We start from the raw sequence: 24,856 nt of genomic DNA, 5'->3' as shown, positions 1-24,856 counted from the left end.
TCGATCTTGCATAATTTCTTTCGAACATTTTTGGATAATCTTCACCTTTCACTTTCGTTGTATTAAAAATTAATCTATGTATTTTGTTTGTTGACGTCTATGTCTTATTTGATAAGGTTACCACTAGAACGTTCTCCATTATATTTCAGAAGATTTCCTTCAAGTTGCTCTAGATTACATACAGTCATGTCTGCATCTGAATTCTACAATTTGAAAGCTGAGAAACCAAATGGACAGGAGTACAGCTTTGATACTCTCAAGGACAAAGTCGTATTAGTCGTAAACACTGCTAGTGAGTTCTCTTTTAACTTTGTAATAATCAACTAATTGTGGATTCTAGGCAAGTGTGGCTTCACACCACAATACACTGGTTTAGAAGAGCTCCACCAGAAGTACAAAGACAGGGGCTTGGTTGTGTAAGTTATAACTCTTTCTGATTACGTAATCCCCTTACCGGTTATATTAGCTTGGGATTCCCGTGCAACCAATTTGGTGGCCAGGAGCCTGGTACAGACGATGACATTGACAACTTCTGTAAAATTAACCACGGCGTTAGCTTCCAATTATTCAAGAAGTCTGATGTAAACGGTGATAAGACAAATGAAGTTTTCAAGTACCTCAAAGATAAGAAATCTCAATTGGGATTGACCAGGATAAAGTGGAAGTGAGTTTCTATTCTTTCTACCTTTTCTTTCCGAACTTACTCGCCACCAGCTTCGAGAAATTTTTGGTTGACAAGCAAGGAAACGTCGTGAACAGATACTCATCAATGGCTAAGCCATCAGACATTGGTAACGATGTTGAGAAGCTCCTTTAAAGTTTGTTTTAAAAATAAATTTTTCGTAAAACTACATTAATATAATTACGTCATTATCTCTAAAAACACATCGATCAAGATGGTCAAAGTATTAGTTACAGGTGCATCAGGCTTGCTCGGTAGAGCAATTTTAGATAACTTTTCAAACGATGGTTCCATTCAAGTTACCGGTTTGGCTTACTCTAGATCAAGCGATAAACTCATCAAGTGTGATTTGAACGACGAGAAAGCGATTGAGGGCGTCATCAGAGAGCAGCAACCGGATGTATTAATCCATTGTGCAGCTGAACGTAGACCAGATGTCGCACAGAATGATCCTGCAGCTACAGAGAAGCTCAACGTTGATGTCTCTGGTAATTTATCAAGATTGATGAAGAATATCGGCGGTAGTATCATTTACATCTCAACCGATTACGTATTCGACGGTACAAAACCACCATACACTACCACCGACACACCAAATCCACTCAATCTCTATGGTAAGACAAAGTTAGCGGGTGAGAAGGCAGTCACACAAAATAACGACAAGAGTGTTATACTCAGAGTACCAGTTTTATATGGAAGAGTTGAAAATACTAAAGAAAGCGCCGTAACTATCCTCATAGATGCTGTAAAGGAAGGCAAAGCTAAAAAGATGGAACACTATGCTAATAGATTCCCTACTAATGTTGATAATGTCGCGATCGCGCTCAATGCTTTAACAAAGAATATCCAAAAAGTTCCACAAATTGTTCATTATAGCTCAAGAGAAGCGTACACAAAGTATGAAATGGCATGTACATTTGCAGAAATACTCGGATTACCATCAGACCATCTTATCGCTGATACAGAAGAACCAACTGGGGATGCAGCAGTTTCAAGACCAAAAGATTGTCAACTTTCGAGAGACAGTTTCGATAAATTAAATTTAAACGTCGATGATAACCTTTCATTTAAAGAATTTTTTATTAAATTCCTTAATTAGTAAATAAATTGATTTTTTATTTTCATTCTAGTCAACCGGATTGAGCATCCTCCTAATTGAACAGATTAGAACGTGAAATATGCTTATTTTATTGGCGCTTTTAAGTGTAATTTCCGTCGTATTATCGGATAGACCATACAGCGATGACCTCGTCGGTACTTGGTCCTCTGGTTCTGGTGGTGTTCAGACTGGTACAGGTTTCTGTACACCATCAGAGTACAGCTTTAACGTACCAGATACAACTGGCATTTCTTATTCGTTCACTAAGGATGGTTTCTACGAGGAGTCCACTTATAAATTCAACAGCAACGCGTCCGCACCACAATGTATACAAGCAGTATTGATTTGGCAACACGGTACATACGTTATCAATGACGATAATGGTATTGATACCACACCTATTGCTGAAGATGGTAGAATACAAGTTGAGGACCCATGTGCTGCATCGTCAAACGTCTTAACAACAGCAAACATAACGAGAAATTTCCAATCTTTCTTGCCATTTGATGATCCAGTAAAGGATAAGAAAGCTTTACAACTCTACGATTTCGATGGTAGTTTATTAGCGCCAATGTATTTGATATCAAAATCACCAAATATGTTACCAACAGGTTCAATAACTAACGGAAATAGGAAGAGAGATGTCAATAGTGATATGGAAGAAATCTTGGAAGAAAGATTCCTTGAGAAGAGAGCAGGTGGTGGAGGTAGAGCAAGTGGTGGTAAATCCAGTGGTAGTGGTAGTAAAGGTGGCTATGCAGGCGCAGGCGGCCACTCAAGTGCATCTAGATACTCACATTCACTATTCGCTGTATTATTATTATCAGCAGCTATATTAGTTATTATATAATTTTTATTTAATTTGTAAAATTACCCAATTGGACAATCTATTATTGCCTCGGCTTTTTAAGACATTACAATGACAAAATATACGCTGTCCTCATCTGGGAAGAGTAGTTTTGATCCTTTCAGTGCTTATTCAACTGATTTAAATTTAACTGTACATTCATCGGGAATGTTATCGCCAAAAGAGCCCGAAATGCGAGTCGACATACTCGAGAATAACTCAGCTATCGCTACTTTAAGGTTATGTTTGATTACAGAAAGTTCAGAATTGCGTGATTGTGCAACACGCGATGATATGGTTAAACAGGAGTTGGATATTCTCCCTGGTACTGATATAAGAATGGTGTCTTGCTCACCATTTGAATTGCGTTGTGATAAAAAACCACCCGTATCATTCGTCGGTGGTAATGTAAGCCTATTCTTTTTTTTATTCGCTTTAACTCACCCCGCAGATCCGATCACAAGATTCGTCATATCCATTAGCGACTTTTAGTCAAACAAAAAGTGGCATTTTCAAGAAATCCACAGGCACAGCTGATTTAACCATATATAACATGTCAGCTGTTGCACCAGCAGTGTGTTTTATACTCATCATCGCTAGTAAAGCTTATCAAGCATGTGTTTGGAATAAGAATCTAGATGATCTAGCTAAGCAACATGATTTAACACAGTATGATAGAGCTCAAGGGATGATTTTTAGTTCGGCTGGAGCTGTAAGTAATATTTTCATATCTTGCCTGACTAAAACATAAAAGGCGGGTGCTGTTTAATAGAGATCTGTCTATTTTTGTCGCGCACCAGTTGTGAAGTCATTCCATTGTAACAAAAAGTTCGTCGTATCTAAATAAATACAATAAATAAAGCATATCGAACATTATACTAGCACCTTCTCATGCGAAGTTGCGCTTAGCTTCAGCTTTGTCTTCCTATTAGAGTGACTCAGTTAGATTCATGCAACTTGAAAGGAACTAACCTTAGCTGCACCTTTGGCTTGCTGTTCTTTGTCGCCGGTGACTGCACCGAATACGTTTTGGGCCTTCGCTTGCACACCTTCAGTAGCACCTTCTGTGTATTGCTTCGCGGTGGCGGCTTGCTTCTCAGCTTCGCCAGAGCTATGAGTGTGTTAGCTGGCTATACAGTCATTAACGTGACATACGCATGTTGCTTGGCACCACTCTCTTTCAGTGATTCGTAACCGAGGATGTTACCGGCAGATTCTTTCAAATTTCCTGTGATTGAATCGTAGTTGGCGTTGAATTTGCTTGGTTCTCCACTCACTGAGTGTTGTTAGATTAAATGTATATTTATTTTGCAAAAACTCACTTTCAATTGTGATGGTTAATAGAAAAGGCTATGCTAGAATGTTTCACACCTAGATAATGATATCACTTTAATTATCACGTGTGAAATCACGGAAACGAACGAAGAATATGTTAGCCAAATAAAATCTTTATAATATTTTACATCCAACTTAAGTGTTATTGCTTATAATTCATCTCGGATTTTGAAATCTACAATAGAAATAACTTAATCAACAGTGACAACAATTTTACCTGTATTTTCGTTGTTTGACATACAATCATGCGCAGCCGCAATATCGGTCCACTTGAATACCTTATGAATTTTCAAATCGAACGTCTTGCCAACTTCTGCGAGAGCGCAATTTTTGAAGTCCTTGAGAAGACCGCCTTGATATTCTGCAGGACGAGAACGCAATGTTGATCCCTCAATGTGCAGTCTCTTAAAGATAATAGGTCCGATGTTTACCTCTTTGGCTACCATTCCACTCAAAACACCAAGCATAATCATATGTCCATCCTTAGCGAGTGCGTTGATATTAGCATTGAAATAAGACTGACCGACCATGTCAACAATGATATCAACACCTTTGTTTTGCGTAGCTTTGAGTACCTCTTCATCGAATTTTTGAGTACGATAGTTCACACCATGCGTGGCACCTAAAGGAAGACTCTTTGTGGTGTTCAATTTGTCATCTGATCCTGCAGTAGTGAATACATTTTTACTATGTATTTGTATGAGTATATAATGTCGCACTACGAAAGTAATAACTCACGCGCCGTAATGTCTAGCGAGTTGGATAGCAGCCATACCTACACCAGATGCACCTGCATGTATAAGTACATCGCTTCCTGGCTTAATTTTTCCAATAGTCTTGATTGCTTGGTGGGCAGTTAAGTAGTTCTCGCATATACCGGCTGCTTGGATATGAGTAAGGTAGTCCGGTTTTTCTAGGATCATATTTTGATCAGCCGCTATATATTCCGCATATGCACCTCCATATGCCAATCCAAAAACCTCCTGATCAATTTTCCAGCTTGAGTTCTCAGAGACGTCGACAATCACACCCGAGAATTCAACACCTAATGTTTTTGGCGCTTGCGGTGGTAATGGATAGAGACCTCTGGCTTGCAGGAGATCCATCCTGTTGACACCGAATGCAACGATTTTTACGAGAACTTCGCCTGATTTTATCGTTGGCTTAGGAATTGTTGATAATTTTAAATCGTTGTTTGATTTTGCTATTTCATTTGGTGTATCTACTACTACCGCACGCATTTCCGTCATGATGGTTGCTTACTAAACTAATCTTTTCATGATGTCATCATTCATAAGCGAAATATTGTCCATTAGAATATTTTGGCTTAACAAGCTGTCTAGTATAGGTGCATTGAATTATTTTCATTCGACTCAAACCTTTAATAGGAAGTCAGCATAGATAGCAGGAATTAACGTCATATATGATGACATACATAAAGTCATTGCCGAGAAAATTATCGAATGAGATAATGAAGGATATTTCATCTGATAGATATACCGTGATGCAAGTTACCGGAAGCATTGAGAATGTTGCATCATTTTTACCTCATTTGGCGTTAATAACATCAATTTTCAGAATCTGGAACAACATACACATTTAGGAATAACAACACCGGCGACTAATTGCATAAGAAGTATCTGCTTCGCCTGATTGTGTGATCCACAATGGAGCTTATAACTCGCCATTGACATAATTAATGACGTTTTTCCACTCCACGGATAGTATAAATACAGTCGCTTGTTAATGTTTATCTTTAACTTTCACAAGTAATCAAATTATAGTAAGTTAGTTACAACAGTAACAATAACAAGTTGACAAATTTAAGTACAATGTCCACAGACCCATCAAAGACTAACGCACAATACAACTCAACTGTCGGCTCAGGCAAAGAATTCATTGGTAACACAATCGGCTCCCAAGACCTCAGCAAGTCAGGCAAAGAACAACACGCCCAAGGTGAAGCTGAAAGAAAGGAAGCTGAAGCCAAACAATATGGTGAAGGTTTAGTCGATTCAGCAACCGGTAAGGCAAAGAACATCGGTGGTGCTATCACCGGTGACAAAGATCAACAAGCCAGAGGTGCTGCCAGAGAACAGAAGGGTGAAACCAAGCGTGACTTCGCTTAAGACTTTTACGATAGATACCAACGATTGTAAATGCAAATATGAAAATAATGTTGTTTACGTTTAATCTTTATGTTTGCTAATCATATTACATTGAAGAAATTCTGAAAATTTTGATATTGTTACAATACACTGGCGACTTCATCCTCTGAGTCATCGGCAGCTTCATCCTCTTCGCTGATAGCGATTTCTCGACTTGATCTTTTTCTCCTCAATGGTTGTTGTCGTGACAGTTTCGGTTTGGCAATAGGGCTACCTTTGTTGCCTTCCGTGCTGTCACTGTCGACATCGCTCGGTGCAGCTTCTTCTTCGCTACTACTATATTCCTTCTTCTTTTGTTTGATTCTACTACTATTATTACCATTATTACTGACTTTCCGCTTCGTAGGCTGCTTCTCTTGCTTCTTATAACCGACTGCATACCTGTCTCCGTATTTACTGGCTGCTCGTGGGGTTGGCGCTGTCTTTGGTATCTTCTTGACGGGCGTAGCATCTTCATCTTGGTTAATCCCTACATCTTTATAAACGTCATCAAGACTCTCCTGATAATCAAGATTTTCGCCGTCAACTTCAGAAAGCTCTTTGAATTTTTTGTATAGTCCTGTGTTAAACCTCACAAGAGCATTGCGGGAGAGTGCATCAGCTAATGGTTTTTCATTCTGCAATTCATCAACAAGCTTGATCATCAACCAGATTTCCTTGATTGGTGTGTTTGCTGATATGTTCAATTTCTGGAGGAATTGGACTAAAACTTTGCGATCCTCTTTGATGTCGACCTTGAAGAGTTCCTTAAGGGTGTCGAGTGCTAGTCGAGATTGAAGCAGCTCGTCGTTATCTGGGTTAACCAAGTTGAGCGGATCTGTCCATTCGGACAAGAGTGTTGCGACTTGGGAGACTGTTACCGCTGATTGTTCATCTGAGTCTCTATCCCAATGATCGCTGATTGCTATCAATGCTATCTCTGCAAGACGAGCTTGGTTGCGCTTAGAGCTAAATGCGAATACCGGGAAGAAGTACGATAAGCATTGTCGCAATGGTTGATTGTCAGCTACTTCCGGACTGAAATATACATAAAGTAGTCCACGGAGGAGCTGTGAAGTGTCAGTAAGTAATGATACAGGATTGAGGAACCTACACTGGCATCATTTATCATACCAGATAACATCAGCTTAGAGACACCTTCGCAAGAGACAGCTTGGTATTCCGGCGAATGTCCATCGAGTGAACGTAAAAGGAAGTGACAGATATATTCGAGCTAAATTGACATTAGTTTTAAGTTTTTCCAACAGTTATCAATTAACAACTCACTCCTAGACCACCTTTCTCTGCGAAATGAGACACATCATGCGTCATCAACAAGTCAATTACCACCTTTAATGATTGGATATTGAGTGGTTCAGGAGCCGTTTCAGCTTGGTTCATGAACATCTGGAAACTACCAATGGCGAGGGTATCAGCAAGCAAACAAATAAGACCAAGGGCGTGCAAGCCTCTCTCACGAATCATAGCCTCTTTCGATTTGACAGAAGGTATTACCAAATCTGGTAGAATACCACCGAGGGCGCTGTTCTCAACCAACGTTGTATTAACTCTTTCAAGCATACCAATAACGACTGCGAGAGACCTCAAATCGAGTTCGGCATTGTGGGCTATTTCCGCTTCACTCAAGACCTTGGCTGCTGTTTGTTTTGGCTTTGCTGGTGTCATCATTACCGTTGATCCTCCATCACCAATATCATCATCCTCTTCTTCCTCTGGGACGCGGAGATCACGTAGTTCTGATATCAATTCAACTGTAAGTAACAAAAAGTCACGTTCGGATGATGACAACTTGTAAAGGATGTCGAGCGCTATTGGAATGAGCGGTTCCGGAAGTGATGGTGAAGACAGGAAATCTCTAACCAAACCAAAGATCTTTCTTCTACCAATTTCATCACCATAATCGAGATTGATTGCCAATTTGAGTAGTTCTCCCAAAATATAGTTAGAATTGACCATGTTATCGGTGTATTCGTCAGAATCATCGTAGTTTTGAGCTAGAGTTACAACTTGATTGTAAGCATGTTGTATGTGGAATGCCATTGCTGTGACTACTGGAAGATTTTCCAATTTTTGGTAGTCCTCCGTCGCTACGCAGTGATCGACGTATACACGTGCAAGAAGAGCCTGTTCTGGCGTCAACTTTGTCCACATTGCGTCATCAAATTGTACAGAATGAAATATATCCAACCTGCTGTTAAAGATGGACAGAAGAGCATCTTCTGCTACCTTAGAATCAATGACATCGAAATATTCAAGGAACTATAATACTGATGAGTAAATAAACAATGTAAGACGAGAAAACATACAACTTGTATATTCTTATCAGCTCTATCTATCCAAGCAGACAACAAATTAACACATGCTTTCATGACGGTTGGATCACGATCACCTAAGCCAGTTCTGATGAGGTTTTCACGTGGACTGAGCCTGATAGATCTTACGTCCTTCAACGCCTCACTAAGTTTTGATCCTTCGAAGACTGCCTTACGTGTTGCTGGATCGACGTCTCTAGCGCGTGTGAGTAGTGCAGGTACAGTGTCTTGAGTAGGGAAGACATTCATGACAGCCGTCTTCCTTACTGCAGCTGTGGGATCGGTGGTAATTGCGGCTTTTAATGATTTAGCGATAGAGCCGCGATCATCGTCTGATGCTTGTAGTTTACAGAGTGCTAGTGTGGCTTGCTGGCGTATATTAGTTTCCTTATCGTTCATTCTTTCTAATGTTGCGTCTAAAAGCGCGTCAAATAAGTCCTCATCCATTGCGCCCAAAACTGATATAATGAGGTTTGAAACTTGAACGCATCGGAATCTAACGTATTTATCCTTTGCATTAAACCCTTTAAGGATATGTCTTAGGATATCTGAGGTGAGCATCATCGCTGGTGACTCCTCTAGCTCTTGACCAGCTTCCTCTGTATCTTTGGCGTTTGAATAACTAAGATATGTAGTAGCGAATGCTATGACTCTATCAGCGTAAGCCTTAGACTTTGGATATTCGAATGTGCGCGTAATTGAACCAATAAACGCCTTTACAAATGTTGTATATGCTTTTTCATCCTCAGATTCGAGAATTTGTTTGTGATATTTGCGTAAGTTTATATGATTTTTATTGTGATTTGATAAAGTCTTTTGCGACTGCGTAAACGCGTCAATTAGCGTTTCTAGCGACATCGTCGTCGATAGCAAAGCGCGTCGCGTCATTCTTTAAATCAAACGACGATGAAGTCAAGCAGATCAAGCAATCAGACACCATTACGGAGAGTCAGCAGTGGCGCCCTCACGCAGTCACATAATAGCAGCGTCAATCAGAAGAATATTGTGCAACATCCACTCGAATTCTTGACACCAGCTTTGAGTGATTTATCGGACGAATTAGATGGAATACTCAGTAGTACACATCAAATGGTAGAGTTAGATAAAGCATTGGCTGATTTCAATCATGGTTTTGGTAGTCTTCTTTGGGCATTGAAGTTGAATGCTTATTGTGTCAACTGGCCAGAGGTATGTATAATATGGCCTACGTCATTTTAATTTGTACTGAGAACTCAATCAAGGCACCAACAGACGAATCATTCAATCGCGTCGAGGAACTCAATGGTGGGTTTCACCTATGTTTAACTTTGATTTAGCTAACAAATATATAGCGCGCTTGCAGCAATCTTTGGCACCTCCTAGAGAACCAACACCACCACCAGCAGAACCTGAACACAATCCTGCAGATGAAACATACAGAACTCAACAAGAAGAGGAAGTTGTGCCGCAACCACCACCAAAGATACAGCCAAAAACCAAACCAAAAGTAGTCAGTGTACAACTTCGCAAGAAGAGGGAAGCCTTTGTTGACAGTGTGATTGAATCCCTTCCATTGGAATACAGAGGTTCTCAGCCGGTGAGTTGTAATTTTAATCCCTCATGGTTTAATTTAACAGGCTATGAAAGGCTCTCAGAAGTGCTATGTCTAGTGTCTTGCATGCTCTGATGAGACATCAATGTACAACACCAGAAGATAATGGCATACGAGTACCAGATGTGGTCAAACAGCCAGATCTTCCACAAGCCAAAGTCAATAAATGTCTCATCGCACTCGTACAGAAGAAAGCTGTTTTGAAATGGACAGAGGGTGTGAGTTTTCATTATTTTTATAGAATCTTAACTGACTATGCCACAGGGAGTCGCATATTACAGATTACAATTAGAGACACCGCGTCAATAAATGGATATAAGCACTTTGTATTTCTAGATTATTTCGGTATCAATCATGTTAAAATAGATTGTGACGTCATGCAGATTAAAATGCTCCTCACTTAGAATATTCCAGGGTAATCTTAAAAGTGAACAACTATGAGTGACAGTCCAAACAAAAACACAGGTATCTACCATTCAATCAAGGGTTAGTATGATGTCTTATTATGAAAATATACTAACAAACACTAAGGTAACATTGTTGAATCTGTTGGTACAGCAACAGGAAGTGAAGAATGGAAGAAATCAGGACAACAAGAGCATGTTGATGGTGAAGCAGAGCAGAAGGCATGTATAGTAAGACTACTTTAATACGGATACGCTGACAAAGACCACTTATAGGCAGCTGAAATCAAGGATAAGGCAGAGGGTGTATATGACCAAGTAGCTGGTAGAGTATCAAATATTAAAGCAGCCGTAACAGGTGACAAGTCAGGCCAAGTTGAAGCTGCTGCTAGGGTGAGTGATCTTTTAATTTACATTAATCAATCTAAAGTTTCACTACAGGAAGAATCAGGCAAAGCAGCTCAAAAGGACGCGTAAATTTGATTTAAATATTTTCTTTGTTTCTTTGATACATCGGTTATCAAATAATGAATGTTGGCTTGAATATACCACTCTTAACTCAAATACACGCTAAACCTAAAGAATATGAAGCCAAAATAAACAACGACTATTCTGATAGCTTTAAAGACTACAATGTTGGATTAAGCATTGAAACAATCGATATTGACGATAGTGATGAGAGTGCTGAGAGCAAATCATTCCGTCAGGAAGACAACTACAGTCAGGATGACGAATTAGCTAACAGATCTGTTTCGAAACCACATTTCCCAGTCAATTACCCACCTCCACTGCCCAAGTTGTTGCCTGAATTCCGAGAATTGGCTTTCACTCACAAGAGCTGCGCAGAACACGCGGCTTTGCTCAAATCTGCGATAAGCATAATGCAGTATAATAGGGTATCTGACGGCAATTTACGTGGAATTACAGCATCAGAGAATGTTTACGTAGATGACCAACAGCGTATCAAACCAATCTATGATAATGAGGTCAGCGAATTCGTTGGTGATTCCATACTTGGTATGATAGTGACTCTCTTGTTAAGACAATGGTACCCTCACCTTCGCCCAAATAGCTTGAGGTGAGTAGACTGGTCACTTTTCAGCATAACTCACAAATAGTAGTGAAATACGCAGTCATCTTGTTGATAAAGCAAGATTGAGCGATTGGGCAAAGATGTATAGTTTCGATATGCATCTTAATCTTCCGCCTTCGCAATCACAATTGGCGATAAGACTCTCACCTGCTGTTCTCTGTGGGACTTTTGAAGCGTACGTTGCTTGCGTATTCGACCAAGAGCAGGATGAAATGATGGGTATGATGGCCGTGAAAAATTGGATCGAGCCTCTTTGCAAACCCTATGCAGATATGTATAACGTTGATATAACTAATCGAGAGAAGGAATTCCGCGAGACTCCCAAACTCGGCAGTCTTAGCTACCTTAATCAGATGATGGTTAAGTCTAATTTAAATGCTACTTGGAATGAAGCCGGTGGCTACGATGCCATAACCAGAACACAGAGCAATTGGGTTGAGACATTGACGCTCACACTTAATAGCAACTCACAAGGTACAAGCAATCATGGTTTCAATACAGATTTCCCAGCAACATTCACAGGCTCATCTTCTAAAAAGAAAGAAGCTAAAGAAATTGCAGCATTTAAGGCCTTGAAGGTGTTAGGAATAAACTCTTGTGAGTTAAAAATGCTTTCGTTTATTAGAAATCTCATGTAGTCTCTTTAGAATCGCATTGTTACTCAGTTTGCAATTCTTCAGCTATTATGTATACCAAATCAACAACACTTGTATTTTCAATTCCATCTGTCCATGCCAAATGCATTTAAATTACAAATACCTCCTGATGAAGGCATATAGTCCATCCATTCTTTCATTTTTATCATATTCATCCCATAAGTGATCCTTATCATGCGCGACGTCAAATTGTACTTCAGCATTTCTAGCCTTGAGTGCATCTACAACTTCGACGGCTTGTGAAAATGGTACAGCCGTGTCGACAGTGCCGTGTATGATGTAAATTGGCGGGGTTGCATCCTTCTTCTCTTTGAGCACATTGATAATGGCGTAATTTCCTGCACGGTCTTTCTTAGTGCCGTAGAGTAATTCGTTCAGTGAGGCAGATTGTACCATCCAGGCGTACACTAATAAGTGTTGTCAGACAAAAGTCGCAGACATGCAAAAACTCACTCTTTGATCTAGTTGAGTTGGAAGGATTACTAGAAACGACAGGTGCATCCACATTCAGATGCTCCTTGACTGTTTCATGGGCAACAGGTCCATCTTCCCATTCTGCCTTCTCATGAAGAGTGTTCCACTGTAATTACGGTTAGATAGCATATTCAAAAGCCAAATATACATACAAATGGTGCCAAAGTATTTGTTATTGGGTATATAGCCGTACACGCCAATCTGCAAGATTGATTAATGTCGTCGATGGACGATAACAACACCTACGGGATGTGTTTAGGATTGGCAACACCGAGACCAACGAGCAAGCTGAGCCATCCGCCAGCAGACGATCCAGAGACAAACCACCTCTTGACGTCAATACGATGTCCTGTTTGACCGGGCAATTCTTCGATTGTGTAACTGACGGAATCAGAGACATCAGATAGAATCTCCTCGAAATCAGCCTGTGGAGCAAGTCTATAATCTACAGAAACAAATGCGAAACCTCGTTCCTGGACTGCGACATCGAAATGGTTTGGATAACGTTCACAGCTGCCCTAGGTGATTGAATGAGCATTGCGAGATAGTTTTGAAGGATCTCAGCACTCACTTGCAATAAGCCACCACCTGAACTTCTCTTAGATTTATTCATTGTTTAGATAAAACCCACCGTGATACCATACTATTACAGGTGCAGGATTCTCAGCAGTTGCTGAAGGAGGAATATGAACGTCTAATTTAATTTCAAGATTGTTGATTTTTTTATAGGTATAACTGCTCTTCATTTTTTTTTGTTTATGGTATGACTTCAAGAAAATGTCCGATATCGAGATAAGGAAATTGGAGAGGGGTGGTAGGAAAATTTTATTACTGGAATGCAATATCATCAACCACACTACTTATCTCCAAAGTATCACTCTCTTGCATAACAAGCCAGACTATATCGACATTTCGAACAGAGAGTGCTTCGTATAGTAAGACAAGTTCTTTCTTTAATGATGAATGTTGCATGAGGAGTCTAAAATCGCTGCTTAATTGCCACACCAGTTCATCCTTCACTGGTATTTCTTTCACGACAGCAGTCATAGCTTGCACTAATTCCCGATGAGCTCGCTTGGCAGTTGTTGAGGTATTCCAATATTCGATACCATCTGACACTATCTTTGTGGTTGATACATCTCTTCCACTATTCCTGACATCTTTAGTGACATTAAAGCATAACGTTCTTCTGATAAGTGGGTAGGCATCTTCAATTATACGCAGACTCATGAATTCTCCAGTCTCAACAGCCAGTACGCGTATAAGTTCGAAAGCACTAGCCATAACGTAGGGATTCTCTTCGCATTCGTCCCCCATTCCCGCCGCAGCTCTTGAAAGAAGACGGTGGAGAACATATGGCCAAGCTTTATGAACTACCGGTAAGACATCCGCTTTTCGGTTCTCCCGCATGAGAACTCTAACGGAATTTGATAGGAGCATCATAGTACGCGCCCTTAGAAATGCAGACTCATGTGTGAGGAAGTGTAAGCCTTTTGACATTATTTTCAAAGATATTGACTGTGACCTATTGAGTGGTTCATGTGGTTTATCTTCCGGTACAGTTTCCTTGTTCACATCATGGCCTTCGCGCAATTCATCCCAGGCTTGGTGTGGTGTTGGACCGTAATCCTCGATAGGCTGCTCTGGTGGGTCTTGATTGAGCTCTTGAAGCCATTCTGCCAATCCCTCAAGCTCTAATTCGGGGTTAGGACGTGAGTCGACGGATATAATGCGGTCTGTATCTTCTTCATCATTGTATGATGGCAAGACATCCACATCTTCAGACATAACACTGACAATTGTGTCTAGAACGGCGAGTAAGCCCTCACCTAAGAGCGGAATATCGTGGAAGTTGTCCAAACTTTCAAAAATGTCCTCGACAACTCCTTGCAATTTCCCGACGAGGGGTGCGCCAACGAGCCTCACAGCTGCGATCAACACTCGTGGCGCCGCAATGTCCAGCCTGACAGGACTGAGATGTGAAGCTACAGAATTGAGCAAGTAGTCCGCATTATCGAGTATGCTACCACTCGTGCTGGCATATCCGACAAAATAAGATACACTTGCGAGTGTCGATTTCGCATGCTCCCTGATCGTCATTGTCGGGCTATCTAATCTGGAGAGTATGTAATAAAGCGTGTTGTTTAGTTGTGGTCGGAAATCATAACCTAGTATCCAGCTAGTTGTTGTAATCATACGGAGAGACATCAACGAAATAAGTGTAAGTCGCACTTTCTTTTCAAGCTTGGCTGATTTCTGAGGAGTGTATTTGAAATTGTCAGCTAGAGTTTCTACCTTTTCCAACCCGCGTATGTATTCCGTTGGAAGATTCTTCTCGTTGTGTTTCACTACATCCTCACCAGTTTCTTCGACAGTAGGTATCTCATCCGTGCTATTTTCAGCATCCTGATTGAATTTCACGACATTTCTGACGAACTTGAGAGCGAGCTTCTGGGTGACTCTAGAGCGTGAGAGGGACATTCCCTGTATAATACAACAGCATAGCCAGAGACTACTTATCGACGCCTTTCGATTGAGGTTCCTCTGAGCGAGATTGAAAAAGTACTCAGCGGAATGTGAGGCGCGCCCTCCAAATGCCTTGCCTAGCGCTACAAGGGCTTTTCGAATCCCCTCACCAGCTTGTGTGTCGAGGGTTGCGAAAGGCATAGAGGGGAAGCCAAACCAAGGATCGTCTCCCGCCTCGTCGAACCTTAAGTCGAATGCAGCGTCTGGTGTACTGCTCCATAAAACACTCCTGCTTGCGTTGACTGAGACACTTTCACCACTTACGGGCGGATTGTAAAAGGGAATACAGTCTATCAATCCCCAAGACCATTTTTCAACTCCACCTTGAGGTCCGAGAATATCATCCATCGGTATGCCGCTTTGGCTTATGGTCAGATTTGCTATTGCCTCTATTTGTAATGTTGTTCCTAAAATTGCACTATTGTCTTTCGACCTTATTGCATTTGGCAAATTAACTAAGAGCTCACGCGCGTGTTGTTTCAAAAGTGGTTCTAATATTTTCTGATGTTCTCCCAGAGATAACAATCTCGCCAGGGCACCTTTAGCAATTGAAGAAACATTATCAGATGATTGGCTATCTATCGAGAGTATTAATAGATTGGAAAGTAAGGTTCTCTGGCAGGTTTCTAGTGTTGCCAGACATGTCTCGAGAATATCAGCGGAGAGATCGGCCATTCCTCTCCTCACTCTACTCGATTGGTGTTTTGTGAGACCTGCTATGGACGTCAACACGAGGCGAATCTGATGTGACGTCGCCTTAAGCCACGATGTTGATCTTATATCATCCTCCTTCTTTTCTGTCGGCGGTGGTGCAAATAGTGAGGATGCAACTGGAATAGCCCTGTCATCATCTTTTGTATCGACTATCTCTAAATTCTCTAAGTCGACCTTATCAGCCAAGTCTATTAGATCTGATATCTGAATTGGTTGTAAAGAGGCACAACGGGCATCTTGAAGGGTAGACATGATAATCAAGCGAAGGATGTCTACAGCTGCAACTGCTAAGTCACTATTGATGTGACTGTTACCTGACAGCACCTTCGTCATCGAACTGGCTGTGCCAGGTAATAGAATAGCATTGATATTTGGTTTATCGAACGCGTATACACCCACGTAAACTCCGATAAGGTTAAGTGACCTTATACGCAAATCGAGAAACTTGTGTGTTGTCGCCATATCCAATATTTGTGAGATAAGTGAACCTAGGATTGACATTCTCTTGTCTGTGAGTAATTCTATGTAGCTAGGAAGAGGATTGATGCTGAGAGTGTATAATAAATCGACGCAAGAGAGCAATAGTACCTCTGATTTCCTATTTTTTATGCTACTGATTAGCGACATCGTCGCTAGCACCCATATCTGTTCCCATTCAGCGATTGAGATACCTTCAACGAGCCAAACTTTAGAAATCACGTCGAGAGCTTTAAAAATTGCTATAGAACCCCTCTCTGGTAGCTCAGTTGGTGCGAAGTGCCGTAGTAGTCCAGCTATAGGAAAGAAGACATATCTGATAAGTTGTGAAGAGCTATTACTTGTGTTAAGGGTATTCCTGAGTGATTCTGAGAACTCCTCCAAAGTTGTTAATAACTCAGGTTCGTCTGGTGATAATCCCGGTTTCGATACCAGGAAATTGAGTTTTACACAGACTGGTTTGAGCTAAGGAGGTTAGTTAGCATAGCTATAAGCTGTAAAGTAATTCTCACACTTTGGAATGCATTATTCCGCGTATCCTGCACCATTACAGATAATATGATGACAGTCGAACGATAAGGCGGAAGTTTAAGTCAAATGGTTTAAAGTACAATATTTGCGTTTTATTTATACGGTATGACTTGCCGATTTGGTTTTGATACGCCATGCAGATAATGGCAGTTCTGTTTTAACATTGTTAGTAAGTGTTCCAAGTATACAACACTCAACTTACGTTGCAATTTACGTGCAGTTGGATATATGTAGGTAAAAAGAATGACTGTTCCGATAACGACGCAAAGGGTGCTCGTAACAAAGTAACCGTCGCGCTCAACGACACATTGACCACCAATATCCGTACAGAGAGATTTTCCATGCTCAGAGCTGCACTCTTGGGCTTTGACAATGACGTCCTCATTTTCCTCGTGAACGTGACAGGTTGCTATGCTGAGCCCATCTACTGCCTTGAGAACAAAATAGCGAGGCCAGGTTCCACCGAGGTTGGAGACTGTGTTAAGGAGAGTCATGTAAGTACCTCCAATCAGTGGATCGGCAATCTGCGTGTGGAAGGCGCATATACCGACGAATTGGACAGTCGACATGAATCCACCGACTAATGTCATTGCAATAACAGATGCAAAAACGGATGAAGTTACAGGTGGCTCGATTAGCTTTATGGCGAGCATAGCTACAATTGCGTAGGCTAATCTACCGACGAATGCACCCAACCATGGTTTCAGTGGGTTGCGTCCTTGTGACCAGCGAGCAGCGAGCCATCCGCCGATGATTTGGACTGGGAAATCTATGAGAACTGCCAAAGCGAGGTCTTCTCTGCTGAGGCCTTTCTCTAATAACTTAAGAGAAGTAACTGCTTCATTCGCTTGGAAACCAATTTTGGCAACCAAATGGACGATTACAAATGATTGAACGTGTTTGAGTTTCAGAATTGATAACATCTGATTGTAGACCTTTTTAATATCCATTTCATCTTGGTTTTCTATGACATTCTCCTCTTTTTTGAAGAATGCAAGCCAAATTGTGAACAAAACAAAGACAAGACCAAAGAATTGAAGGTATCCACCAAGTGTAACGAGTGGGTAGTCTAACGGGGTCGATCTAAAGTATTTGTTGCTAAACTCTACGGAATTCAAGGCCAAAAAGACTGTGAATGAAAGGAAGTAACCAGTGTTTAAACCAATGGTTTGTGCTGTTGATGCAAATGAGAGGTTCTCGTGGCTGAGGAGTGTCAAAGCCCATCCATCTACAGCGATGTCTTGAGTTGCAGCCAAGAAGATCAACGAGAAGAAAGTGAAAGTGAGTAGGTTGACGTCTGGTACTTCCTGTAAAGTGTTAGAAAGAGAAATGGGTAAAATGCGATGACGCACTTGTGCTAGACTGTCTTGAATCCAGAAGGACATCCAATACATCATGGCACCGACGAGAAATTGGATAGGAACGATCCAGCTCTTACGCCTGCCTAGTTTCTGGTTGAAACATGCGTCTACGATTGGTGACCAGAGTAGTTTGAGTGAGTACGGGTATGTCGAGAGAGAGAAGACGCCGATCTGTGAGTAGGAAAGTTTAGATTTGAGTAAGAAAGGAATGCTTCCGAATGCCAAACCGGTCGGGACACCTTGGAGAAGGTCTAATGTGTGTGTCAGCTGTGCTGTCATCAGCATAAAGGATAAAACTGACACAAGATGACGAGAATGATCATCGCTGACCTATCCTTGTGGTACCAAATATCGAACAAACCTGTAGACTGTGGAGGTCTATTACTATCTGACTGTTTAGCTTCCAAGTGGCTTTCTAGATCTGGTAGCTTATTCTTAGGCATGACTTTAGGAGATCTAGAGTATTTTAGGTTGTTCCTCGAGGCTTTCTTCCTCGCTGGCATTTCTCTGATGGTTGGTCCTGACAAACGAGCATTCCTTGATTTCCTACGTTCATCATGCAATCTGAGCGCAGCCGAACAGACGATGGCAGTAGTAGCCAGACGATAGAGAGGTCTAATAGTAGACAGCAGCAAACACACGTCCTCAAGCTACGTGGCCATCAGCCAGAGCAGAGATCTGCTGTTAGATGGGAAGAAGGCACTGTCGATAACGAGAATATGAACAAGAAGAAGTCTAAGAGTGTGTTGTCAATATATTATCTAGTGATTCCTCTAATTGCTTACAATTCCTTAGTATGCTGCATCTATCACAAACCAAAGCGTTTCGATGAGTCCTCAGACGAATCTGATTGCAGCGATAGTGAACATAAGCCCTGCACCTCAAAGTCTAACAAATACGACAATCCAAGCCACAGCCACAGCCATCCAGGTCGGTCTACCGTCTTCTTCTTTCTCTCCACTCTCTTTTACTAACAAACAATAGAGAAATCTTAATAATTATTTACTATAAATCACGGATTGTACTATTATATGTATTTTACACGCTTCACTTCTTCCTTACATCCCCTCATGTTCAACGACGACTTCGGTAACGAGTTATTCAGCGACGGCGCCGACGACGCATATGACACCACTTATCAAGAGCAGCCCGTCTATGAGAAAGAGGTCTACTACCCAGAGAACCTACGCGGTGCTGATAAACAGCAGGTTAGCCCAGAGACGGCATCACAACTTATACGGCGAACTATCGCACAGGAAGCCCAGCATGTCGGATTTGAAAGGGCGACAGAAGATGCGATGATAGAAATAGAGAGACACGCCGTTTTCTGTGAGTTCTACCTCCATTCTAACTGTAGCCATTTTAACATCGAAAAGGTATAGAAAGTTTGGCAAAAATGACAATGGAGTATGCCCAGAATGCCTACAGAACGGAAGCGACACTTCACGAGGTCTGTGAAGCGTTTAACGACGTTGGTATGACACCTAGCGAGTTGAATCCCGTCGTAGAGCGTAACAAGCGATTTGCAAACGTCGGTACTCTCCAACCAACCCAAATCCATTACAAAAAGCAATTTGTTGATCCTACACACGATTTCCTACCAAGTGACGACGAACAGGGACCAGAAGCTGAAATACAAGCCGAAGCAGCGTTCAGAATGAGCGAATTGGCGACACTTGGTATTCTTCCTATGCTACCACCACGCCATTCTTACCACCGCACGGCTGTATATCCAACTCCTCATAGAACTCAAACACCACTCGCGCATTTAGACAGAAAACAGAACACTTCTAGACTCGTAGAAAGAGCCTTGAAGTCCCTCATAGAGAGAACGCAAGTTGCAACAGAATCCTCTCTTATGGCGAAGAATCAAGAGGCTTTGGCGGCTAGTTTGAATGACGACGAGGGCATTCTCCCTACAAAAGAAAAGAAGAAGGACGATAAAGGTAAAGATAGTGAACATGGTGGTGTTCCACCAGAACAGTCTCAGCAACCAGGACAGCCAGTTGCAGAAACCAGCAAAGAGATACCTACTCATCCAGGAGGAGAAGCCATGGAAGGTGTGGAGCAACCAAATGCATCAGGCGGAAGACCAGATTCAGGTGCTATTCAGCAATTCAACCAAGATCAGATCGATCAACCGCAACGCCCTGATCCTGTATCTGAAGAGAAAGGAAGCCAAGCAGCACCAAGTATCCCATCTGAACAACCAGGAGAAAGTGCGCAGGCTACAGTTGCACCAGTTGAGCAAACACCTGTACAGCCTGTATCACAACCGGAAGATACCAACAAATCAGAGCAACCTGAGCAACCCGCACAAACAAACGAAACAGGCCAACCAACCGAGGCTATGCAGATTGGTGAACAAACTCAACAAACTGGTCAACAAACTGAAAACACTCAACCTAAACCCCAACCTACTCAACAAGAGAAACAATCAGTTATACAATCAAATGGTATCCATCGTGCTAAGCCACAAGATACACGTTCAGGAAAGCCACCTTGGTTGCAGAATATTCAAATTGACGCGAACATTTTGAAGGAACTACCACTCGAATTTGGTATTGTAAACTTCGGTGGAGCAGGTGAAACGCTCAATACATCATCGAGCATGGATATGCACTCAAGCACAGGTCAACCAGGTAACAGGTTAGTTCCTACAGATGATGACGCATCCGGCTATGAATCTCGCGTGAAGCGTAGACGGTGGAAAGTGTAAAATTAATTTGATAGTACATTAGCAAGCTCTACGAAACCAATTTGACGACTGGATGGCTCAATGTCATCTATTTCCGTTACGCCATTTACATATATGTCAAACGAAGCGCTATTGACGGGTTCATCCTCCCATAGACGCTCTACGTAGACACTACGCATACCCGTGCGCATAGCAGCTTGACAATCACCAGTATGAGCTGCTACCATGGCACATTCTTCCGGCTTCACACCAATCCGTTTCGCGCATTCGCGATATGCAACTGGATTCGGTTTGTAGGTGAGTGGGATGTCAGATCCATAGGCGAAATCCCATGGGAGATCCGCATAGACTGACATACTGTGCAATGCGTGTGTGGTCGCACCACTGAGTGTCCCAATTTTGTATCCTAGCTCGCGTAACTGTTTGAGACCATGTGAGGAATCCGGCCAAGCTTCCAATCTATGCCATACGCGATTCAGTTCGTCGAGCTCTGCGGATGTGTATAAACCACTTATGGCATACTTTTCTGTCAAATTGTCGAGTGCTTCCCTATGTATCCTGTCGACATCTACGAATGTCTCCAAAGATTCTGCTACGTATTCTGAATGTCTCTTTGTGCCTTCTTTGTATTTATTACGCCAATCTTCAAGGAAACCAGACCAGTCGACCTTCATGAGCACTTCCCTTTGGGCGTGTTCAGACGCCTTTCTTTTGAGTTCACGCAAGACAGTATACCTCCAATTGACTGTCGTTCCAAATGTATCAAATATTAGTACTTTCACACCTGGCTAGTGCTTCTTAGTTGCCTCTCTTCTTGATTTCTCACTTACGAGCTTATTATGAGACATGATGGATAAGCGGTAAAGTCAAACGTCATTCTATCACGCGATAAGAAATAAGAAATAAGAAAAAGTGTATCATGAGAAAGAAGAATTTTATTAGTATATATTATTACATTCATGCAGCTGCTGGTGGTGGAATAGAAGCGCCTCTATTGTCAGGGATGGCGATATCTGGGTTATGATCTTTGAGCAATTTACCACCATACATGACAACACCATTTTCTAATTGGAATTCCCTAATACGTTGTTCCATTTCAGGTCTGAAATGTCTAACTAAACCTTGGATTGGCCATGCAGCTGCGTCACCCAATGCACAAATTGTGTGACCTTCGATTTGCTTTGAAAGTTCAATGATCATGTCAATTTCTCTATTTGATGCTTGACCCTTCTCGAATCTGTTCATCATGTTGTACATCCATGTTGTACCTTCTCTACATGGTGTGCATTGACCACAAGATTCATGCTTGTAGAATTTAGCGAATCTAGAAATAGCCTTAATCATATCTGTTGATTGATCCATAACGATGATTGCACCAGTACCAAGTGAAGTTTGAGCATCCTTCAACGAGTCGAAGTCCATCAAGACATCAGTACAGACGTCTCTTGGGATAACAGGGACAGATGAACCACCTGGAACAATACCCTTCAAATTTTCCCAACCTCCTCTGACACCACCACAATGTTTTTCGATTAACTCCTTGAGTGGGATCGACATTTCTTCTTCGACGACGCATGGGTTGTTGACGTGACCAGAGATGGCGAACAACTTGGTACCTGAGTTTCTGTCTCTACCGAATGCATCGAACCAGGCTGGACCCCTTCTGACGATTGTTGGAACAACGGCAACAGTTTCGACGTTTGCAACTGTGGTTGGGCAACCGAATACACCAACATCAGCTGGGAATGGAGGCTTAAGCCTTGGCTTTCCTTGCTTTCCTTCAATGGATTCGATGAGTGCTGTCTCTTCACCACAAATGTAGGCTCCTGCACCACGGTGGATGTAGACATCGAACTTGTAGCCTGATCCACAGGCATCGTCACCGATCAAACCTGCTTTGTAAGCTTCATCTATCGCTTGCTGGAGTCTGACAGCTTCATGGTAGAATTCACCACGAATGTAAATGTAAGCTGGTATCTGTGAGCATTTTCTATGATAGTGACAGAATATACACACCTGCTGTTGCATTCATAGCTCTTCCTGCTACCAAACAACCTTCAATCAATTTGTGAGGGTCACCACGCATGATTTCTCTATCTTTGCAGGTACCTGGTTCACCCTCATCTGCGTTGACAACTAAATAACGCGGTCTAGGATCCTTCTCCCATCCTGGCTTGTTCATAAAGGACCATTTCAAACCTGATGGGAAACCTGCACCACCTCTTCCACGCAAACCAGAATCTTTGACGGTTTGGATAAGATACTGATCACCCTTGAGAACGATTTCTTTAGTTTTGTGCCAGTCACCGCGGCTCATTGCGCCCTTCAAGCCGAAGTCGTGGCGATCGTACAAGTTTGTGAAGATTCTAAGAGGATATGAGATGGAATAAGTAAGGTATGATCGAGAACTCACCTGTCTTGATCTATAAGATGCATTTTATTAGCAAGTTAGTGCGAACTGATTGAGTATCTCACCTCTCAATCCACCATATCCTCTGCAATAGTTATTAGTAAATAAATAAGACTATAAATATTATACCAACCTTACTGGTGGCTCTGCGACGGATGCAAAACCCCTTGCAGACCTCAGAACGCTTCTCTGTACTCTATTCAACATGACGGTTTTATGCAACCAGAGGAATTTGGTTGGCTGAGATGGATTTCGCTCAGGAAAGAGAAAAGAGGTGAATAAAAATTAATATATAATAATTATATGTACAAATAATACAATCTATTAGTCTATCTCTCTTTTCGCCTTATTTTTCCTTCTTCGCCCGCTGGCCAGTGAGCTGCCAGTTATTTTGAATATAGATTATTCAACTTCCGTTAGCAAATCTGGCTTCTCTGCTTCTCCTATTTGCGTTTCCACGTTCTCCAGACAGTCATTTGCGACAAGAAAGCGTATCGTCTGGGAGAGATAACTCACACTTTGACGTATTTCGTCATTGAATAGCTATAACGAGTAATTTAGTAAGTGTTTTATCTGCAAGTACATTATACTCACCTTAGCCATCAAATTCGGCTGCTGGAATTGGTTATTAGCTGCTTTCTGCCGTGGTTCCAGCTTCTTTCTTTCTATACGCGGTTGAGAGAGTAGCTTTGAAGGTGGCATACGTGTTGGTATCTTTGAAGAGGCACTCTCTGGTGCCTGGTCATCGTCTTGTTCTTGCTCTGACAGATTCGTTTCTTCAGAAATGTGCAGACGCGGTTTCTTTGTTGTATTACGCTTCTTATCATCGTTATGCCAATTGGTGGAACGTTTATTCTTGCCTGTGAACTTTGGATCTAAAGGTATCTCACCTCTAGCTATCTTATCCTCCTTCTCCTTCTGCTTTTCTGCGATGTTTGCAGCACTAGGGAAGCGCTTCTTGCGTTCTAATATCCACTTCTCTATTGCTTCTGGAGTGTCCAACATTATATTCGTACCCTCTACAGGTACCGTTGGTTTTGGTGGTTTGGATGCCTTCTTCCGTGCCTCATTCTCTAGATAACCAGGTGGGTATATAAGATGTCTATCCATCATGTGTATTTCGACTTCCTTCTTTGAACCGGTGATGAAGCAATCTGGCTGTGAGCATCTGTGCAATTGTCTGTATGGTGTTAGAGTGTGTGCTGGGCCTAACTAGTAGTATACCTACTTCGATTGCTGTTGCTGGGGCTGCTTCTGCTTCTTTGGTTTGCTATGCGGCTGTTGTTGCTGCTGCTGCTGTTGTGGGTAGAATTGCTGATTGTTGTAGTAGTTGTAGTAGGCTGCATTGTAACCGCCTACGCTAGCATTCTGTAGTTGCTGCTGCTGTTGTATATAATACCAGTGGTAATACTGCTCGTTGTTCTGCCAATAATTATAATAGCCATTATTTTCGCTCATTCTGGTTCTTATCAAAGTGT

At 41.8% G+C, this 24,856-nt stretch overlaps 19 protein-coding genes across 19 annotated transcripts; 10 read left to right on the top strand and 9 right to left on the bottom strand.

The window, feature by feature from the left end:
• Positions 1-17: 17 nt before the first annotated feature.
• On the top strand, positions 18-873 carry Gpx1 (peroxiredoxin HYR1). The gene is made up of 4 exons (XM_006960091.1): positions 18-292; positions 341-416; positions 467-664; positions 715-873. Exons 1-4 carry the CDS (start codon positions 187-189, stop codon positions 815-817), a joined length of 483 nt encoding a protein of 160 aa, XP_006960153.1. The 5' UTR covers positions 18-186; the 3' UTR covers positions 818-873.
• Positions 18-2,629, top strand: WALSEDRAFT_61298 (methionine adenosyltransferase II, beta). The gene is made up of 5 exons (XM_006960090.1): positions 18-292; positions 341-416; positions 467-664; positions 715-2,512; positions 2,576-2,629. The coding sequence occupies exon 4, from the start codon at positions 897-899 to the stop codon at positions 1,779-1,781; it is 885 nt and encodes a 294-aa protein (XP_006960152.1). The 5' UTR covers positions 18-292; positions 341-416; positions 467-664; positions 715-896; the 3' UTR covers positions 1,782-2,512; positions 2,576-2,629.
• WALSEDRAFT_33811 (hypothetical protein) lies at positions 1,850-2,679 on the top strand. The gene has a single exon (XM_006960089.1). The coding sequence runs from the start codon at positions 1,861-1,863 to the stop codon at positions 2,629-2,631; it is 771 nt and encodes a 256-aa protein (XP_006960151.1). The 5' UTR covers positions 1,850-1,860; the 3' UTR covers positions 2,632-2,679.
• Positions 2,680-2,737: 58 nt separating this feature from the next.
• On the top strand, positions 2,738-3,472 carry WALSEDRAFT_70335 (hypothetical protein). Its single transcript, XM_006960088.1, has 3 exons — positions 2,738-3,036; positions 3,080-3,340; positions 3,383-3,472. Exons 1-3 carry the CDS (start codon positions 2,797-2,799, stop codon positions 3,395-3,397), a joined length of 516 nt encoding a protein of 171 aa, XP_006960150.1. The 5' UTR covers positions 2,738-2,796; the 3' UTR covers positions 3,398-3,472.
• On the bottom strand, positions 3,456-3,969 carry WALSEDRAFT_48524 (hypothetical protein). Its single transcript, XM_006960087.1, has 4 exons — positions 3,951-3,969; positions 3,784-3,904; positions 3,600-3,739; positions 3,456-3,551 (listed from the first exon to the last, which is right to left on the bottom strand). Coding segments are annotated over exons 1-4 (312 nt in total). The 5' UTR covers positions 3,952-3,969; the 3' UTR covers positions 3,456-3,501.
• Positions 3,970-4,063: 94 nt separating this feature from the next.
• WALSEDRAFT_61293 (quinone oxidoreductase putative) lies at positions 4,064-5,702 on the bottom strand. The gene is made up of 2 exons (XM_006960086.1): positions 4,702-5,702; positions 4,064-4,650 (listed from the first exon to the last, which is right to left on the bottom strand). The coding sequence occupies exons 1-2, from the start codon at positions 5,211-5,213 to the stop codon at positions 4,155-4,157; spliced, it is 1,008 nt and encodes a 335-aa protein (XP_006960148.1). The 5' UTR covers positions 5,214-5,702; the 3' UTR covers positions 4,064-4,154.
• On the top strand, positions 5,468-6,092 carry WALSEDRAFT_66003 (hypothetical protein; the record flags this gene model as incomplete). Its single annotated transcript, XM_006960085.1, has 2 exons — positions 5,468-5,520; positions 5,792-6,092. 2 exons carry the CDS (start codon positions 5,468-5,470, stop codon positions 6,090-6,092), a joined length of 354 nt encoding a protein of 117 aa, XP_006960147.1.
• Positions 6,093-6,146: 54 nt separating this feature from the next.
• WALSEDRAFT_40818 (hypothetical protein) lies at positions 6,147-9,301 on the bottom strand (the record flags this gene model as incomplete). The annotated part of the gene is made up of 4 exons (XM_006960084.1): positions 6,147-7,180; positions 7,225-7,344; positions 7,398-8,390; positions 8,438-9,301. The coding sequence occupies 4 exons, from the start codon at positions 9,299-9,301 to the stop codon at positions 6,212-6,214; spliced, it is 2,946 nt and encodes a 981-aa protein (XP_006960146.1). The 3' UTR covers positions 6,147-6,211.
• WALSEDRAFT_61292 (hypothetical protein) lies at positions 9,279-10,185 on the top strand (the record flags this gene model as incomplete). The annotated part of the gene is made up of 4 exons (XM_006960083.1): positions 9,279-9,631; positions 9,685-9,727; positions 9,775-10,019; positions 10,070-10,185. Coding segments are annotated over exons 1-4 (684 nt in total), but the record flags the coding sequence as incomplete, so codon positions are not given.
• Positions 10,186-10,457: 272 nt separating this feature from the next.
• Positions 10,458-11,204, top strand: WALSEDRAFT_33806 (hypothetical protein). Its single transcript, XM_006960082.1, has 4 exons — positions 10,458-10,520; positions 10,566-10,660; positions 10,715-10,831; positions 10,880-11,204. Exons 1-4 carry the CDS (start codon positions 10,472-10,474, stop codon positions 10,913-10,915), a joined length of 297 nt encoding a protein of 98 aa, XP_006960144.1. The 5' UTR covers positions 10,458-10,471; the 3' UTR covers positions 10,916-11,204.
• Positions 11,205-11,240: 36 nt separating this feature from the next.
• Positions 11,241-12,267, top strand: WALSEDRAFT_61290 (ribonuclease III). The gene is made up of 3 exons (XM_006960081.1): positions 11,241-11,516; positions 11,560-12,128; positions 12,179-12,267. Coding segments are annotated over exons 1-3 (768 nt in total). The 5' UTR covers positions 11,241-11,319; the 3' UTR covers positions 12,181-12,267.
• On the bottom strand, positions 12,201-16,787 carry WALSEDRAFT_61287 (hypothetical protein). The gene is made up of 5 exons (XM_006960079.1): positions 13,293-16,787; positions 12,908-13,249; positions 12,814-12,862; positions 12,641-12,767; positions 12,201-12,594 (listed from the first exon to the last, which is right to left on the bottom strand). Exon 1 carries the CDS (start codon positions 16,526-16,528, stop codon positions 13,490-13,492), a length of 3,039 nt encoding a protein of 1,012 aa, XP_006960141.1. The 5' UTR covers positions 16,529-16,787; the 3' UTR covers positions 12,201-12,594; positions 12,641-12,767; positions 12,814-12,862; positions 12,908-13,249; positions 13,293-13,489.
• WALSEDRAFT_65998 (alpha/beta-hydrolase) lies at positions 12,281-13,407 on the bottom strand (the record flags this gene model as incomplete). The annotated part of the gene is made up of 6 exons (XM_006960080.1): positions 12,281-12,594; positions 12,641-12,767; positions 12,814-12,862; positions 12,908-13,179; positions 13,233-13,249; positions 13,293-13,407. 6 exons carry the CDS (start codon positions 13,405-13,407, stop codon positions 12,281-12,283), a joined length of 894 nt encoding a protein of 297 aa, XP_006960142.1.
• Positions 16,788-16,957: 170 nt separating the features above from the next.
• WALSEDRAFT_33801 (MFS general substrate transporter) lies at positions 16,958-18,792 on the bottom strand. The gene is made up of 4 exons (XM_006960078.1): positions 18,572-18,792; positions 18,262-18,521; positions 17,112-18,216; positions 16,958-17,061 (listed from the first exon to the last, which is right to left on the bottom strand). Exons 1-4 carry the CDS (start codon positions 18,771-18,773, stop codon positions 17,006-17,008), a joined length of 1,623 nt encoding a protein of 540 aa, XP_006960140.1. The 5' UTR covers positions 18,774-18,792; the 3' UTR covers positions 16,958-17,005.
• A 35-nt stretch (positions 18,793-18,827) lies between these two features.
• Positions 18,828-19,315, top strand: WALSEDRAFT_70326 (hypothetical protein; the record flags this gene model as incomplete). The annotated part of the gene is made up of 3 exons (XM_006960077.1): positions 18,828-19,011; positions 19,066-19,200; positions 19,255-19,315. 3 exons carry the CDS (start codon positions 18,828-18,830, stop codon positions 19,263-19,265), a joined length of 330 nt encoding a protein of 109 aa, XP_006960139.1. The 3' UTR covers positions 19,266-19,315.
• Positions 19,316-19,340: 25 nt separating this feature from the next.
• WALSEDRAFT_58527 (hypothetical protein) lies at positions 19,341-20,989 on the top strand (the record flags this gene model as incomplete). The annotated part of the gene is made up of 2 exons (XM_006960076.1): positions 19,341-19,599; positions 19,647-20,989. The coding sequence occupies 2 exons, from the start codon at positions 19,341-19,343 to the stop codon at positions 20,987-20,989; spliced, it is 1,602 nt and encodes a 533-aa protein (XP_006960138.1).
• WALSEDRAFT_61286 (HAD-like protein) lies at positions 20,979-21,795 on the bottom strand. The gene has a single exon (XM_006960075.1). It carries the CDS (start codon positions 21,640-21,642, stop codon positions 20,992-20,994), a length of 651 nt encoding a protein of 216 aa, XP_006960137.1. The 5' UTR covers positions 21,643-21,795; the 3' UTR covers positions 20,979-20,991.
• Positions 21,796-21,886: 91 nt separating this feature from the next.
• Positions 21,887-23,585, bottom strand: WALSEDRAFT_33799 (NADH-ubiquinone oxidoreductase; the record flags this gene model as incomplete). Its single annotated transcript, XM_006960074.1, has 5 exons — positions 21,887-22,938; positions 22,985-23,334; positions 23,382-23,391; positions 23,444-23,463; positions 23,512-23,585. The coding sequence occupies 5 exons, from the start codon at positions 23,583-23,585 to the stop codon at positions 21,926-21,928; spliced, it is 1,467 nt and encodes a 488-aa protein (XP_006960136.1). The 3' UTR covers positions 21,887-21,925.
• Positions 23,586-23,675: 90 nt separating this feature from the next.
• On the bottom strand, positions 23,676-24,836 carry WALSEDRAFT_70323 (hypothetical protein; the record flags this gene model as incomplete). Its single annotated transcript, XM_006960073.1, has 3 exons — positions 23,676-23,921; positions 23,973-24,558; positions 24,607-24,836. 3 exons carry the CDS (start codon positions 24,834-24,836, stop codon positions 23,781-23,783), a joined length of 957 nt encoding a protein of 318 aa, XP_006960135.1. The 3' UTR covers positions 23,676-23,780.
• Positions 24,837-24,856: the final 20 nt, after the last annotated feature.

The sequence above is a fragment of the Wallemia mellicola genome, assembly GCF_000263375.1.
Source record: "Wallemia mellicola CBS 633.66 unplaced genomic scaffold WALSEscaffold_23, whole genome shotgun sequence".
Lineage (NCBI taxonomy): Eukaryota > Fungi > Basidiomycota > Wallemiomycetes > Wallemiales > Wallemiaceae > Wallemia > Wallemia mellicola.
Note: the sequence above shows the minus strand (reverse complement) of the source record. Positions and strands in the feature narration are given on the sequence as shown.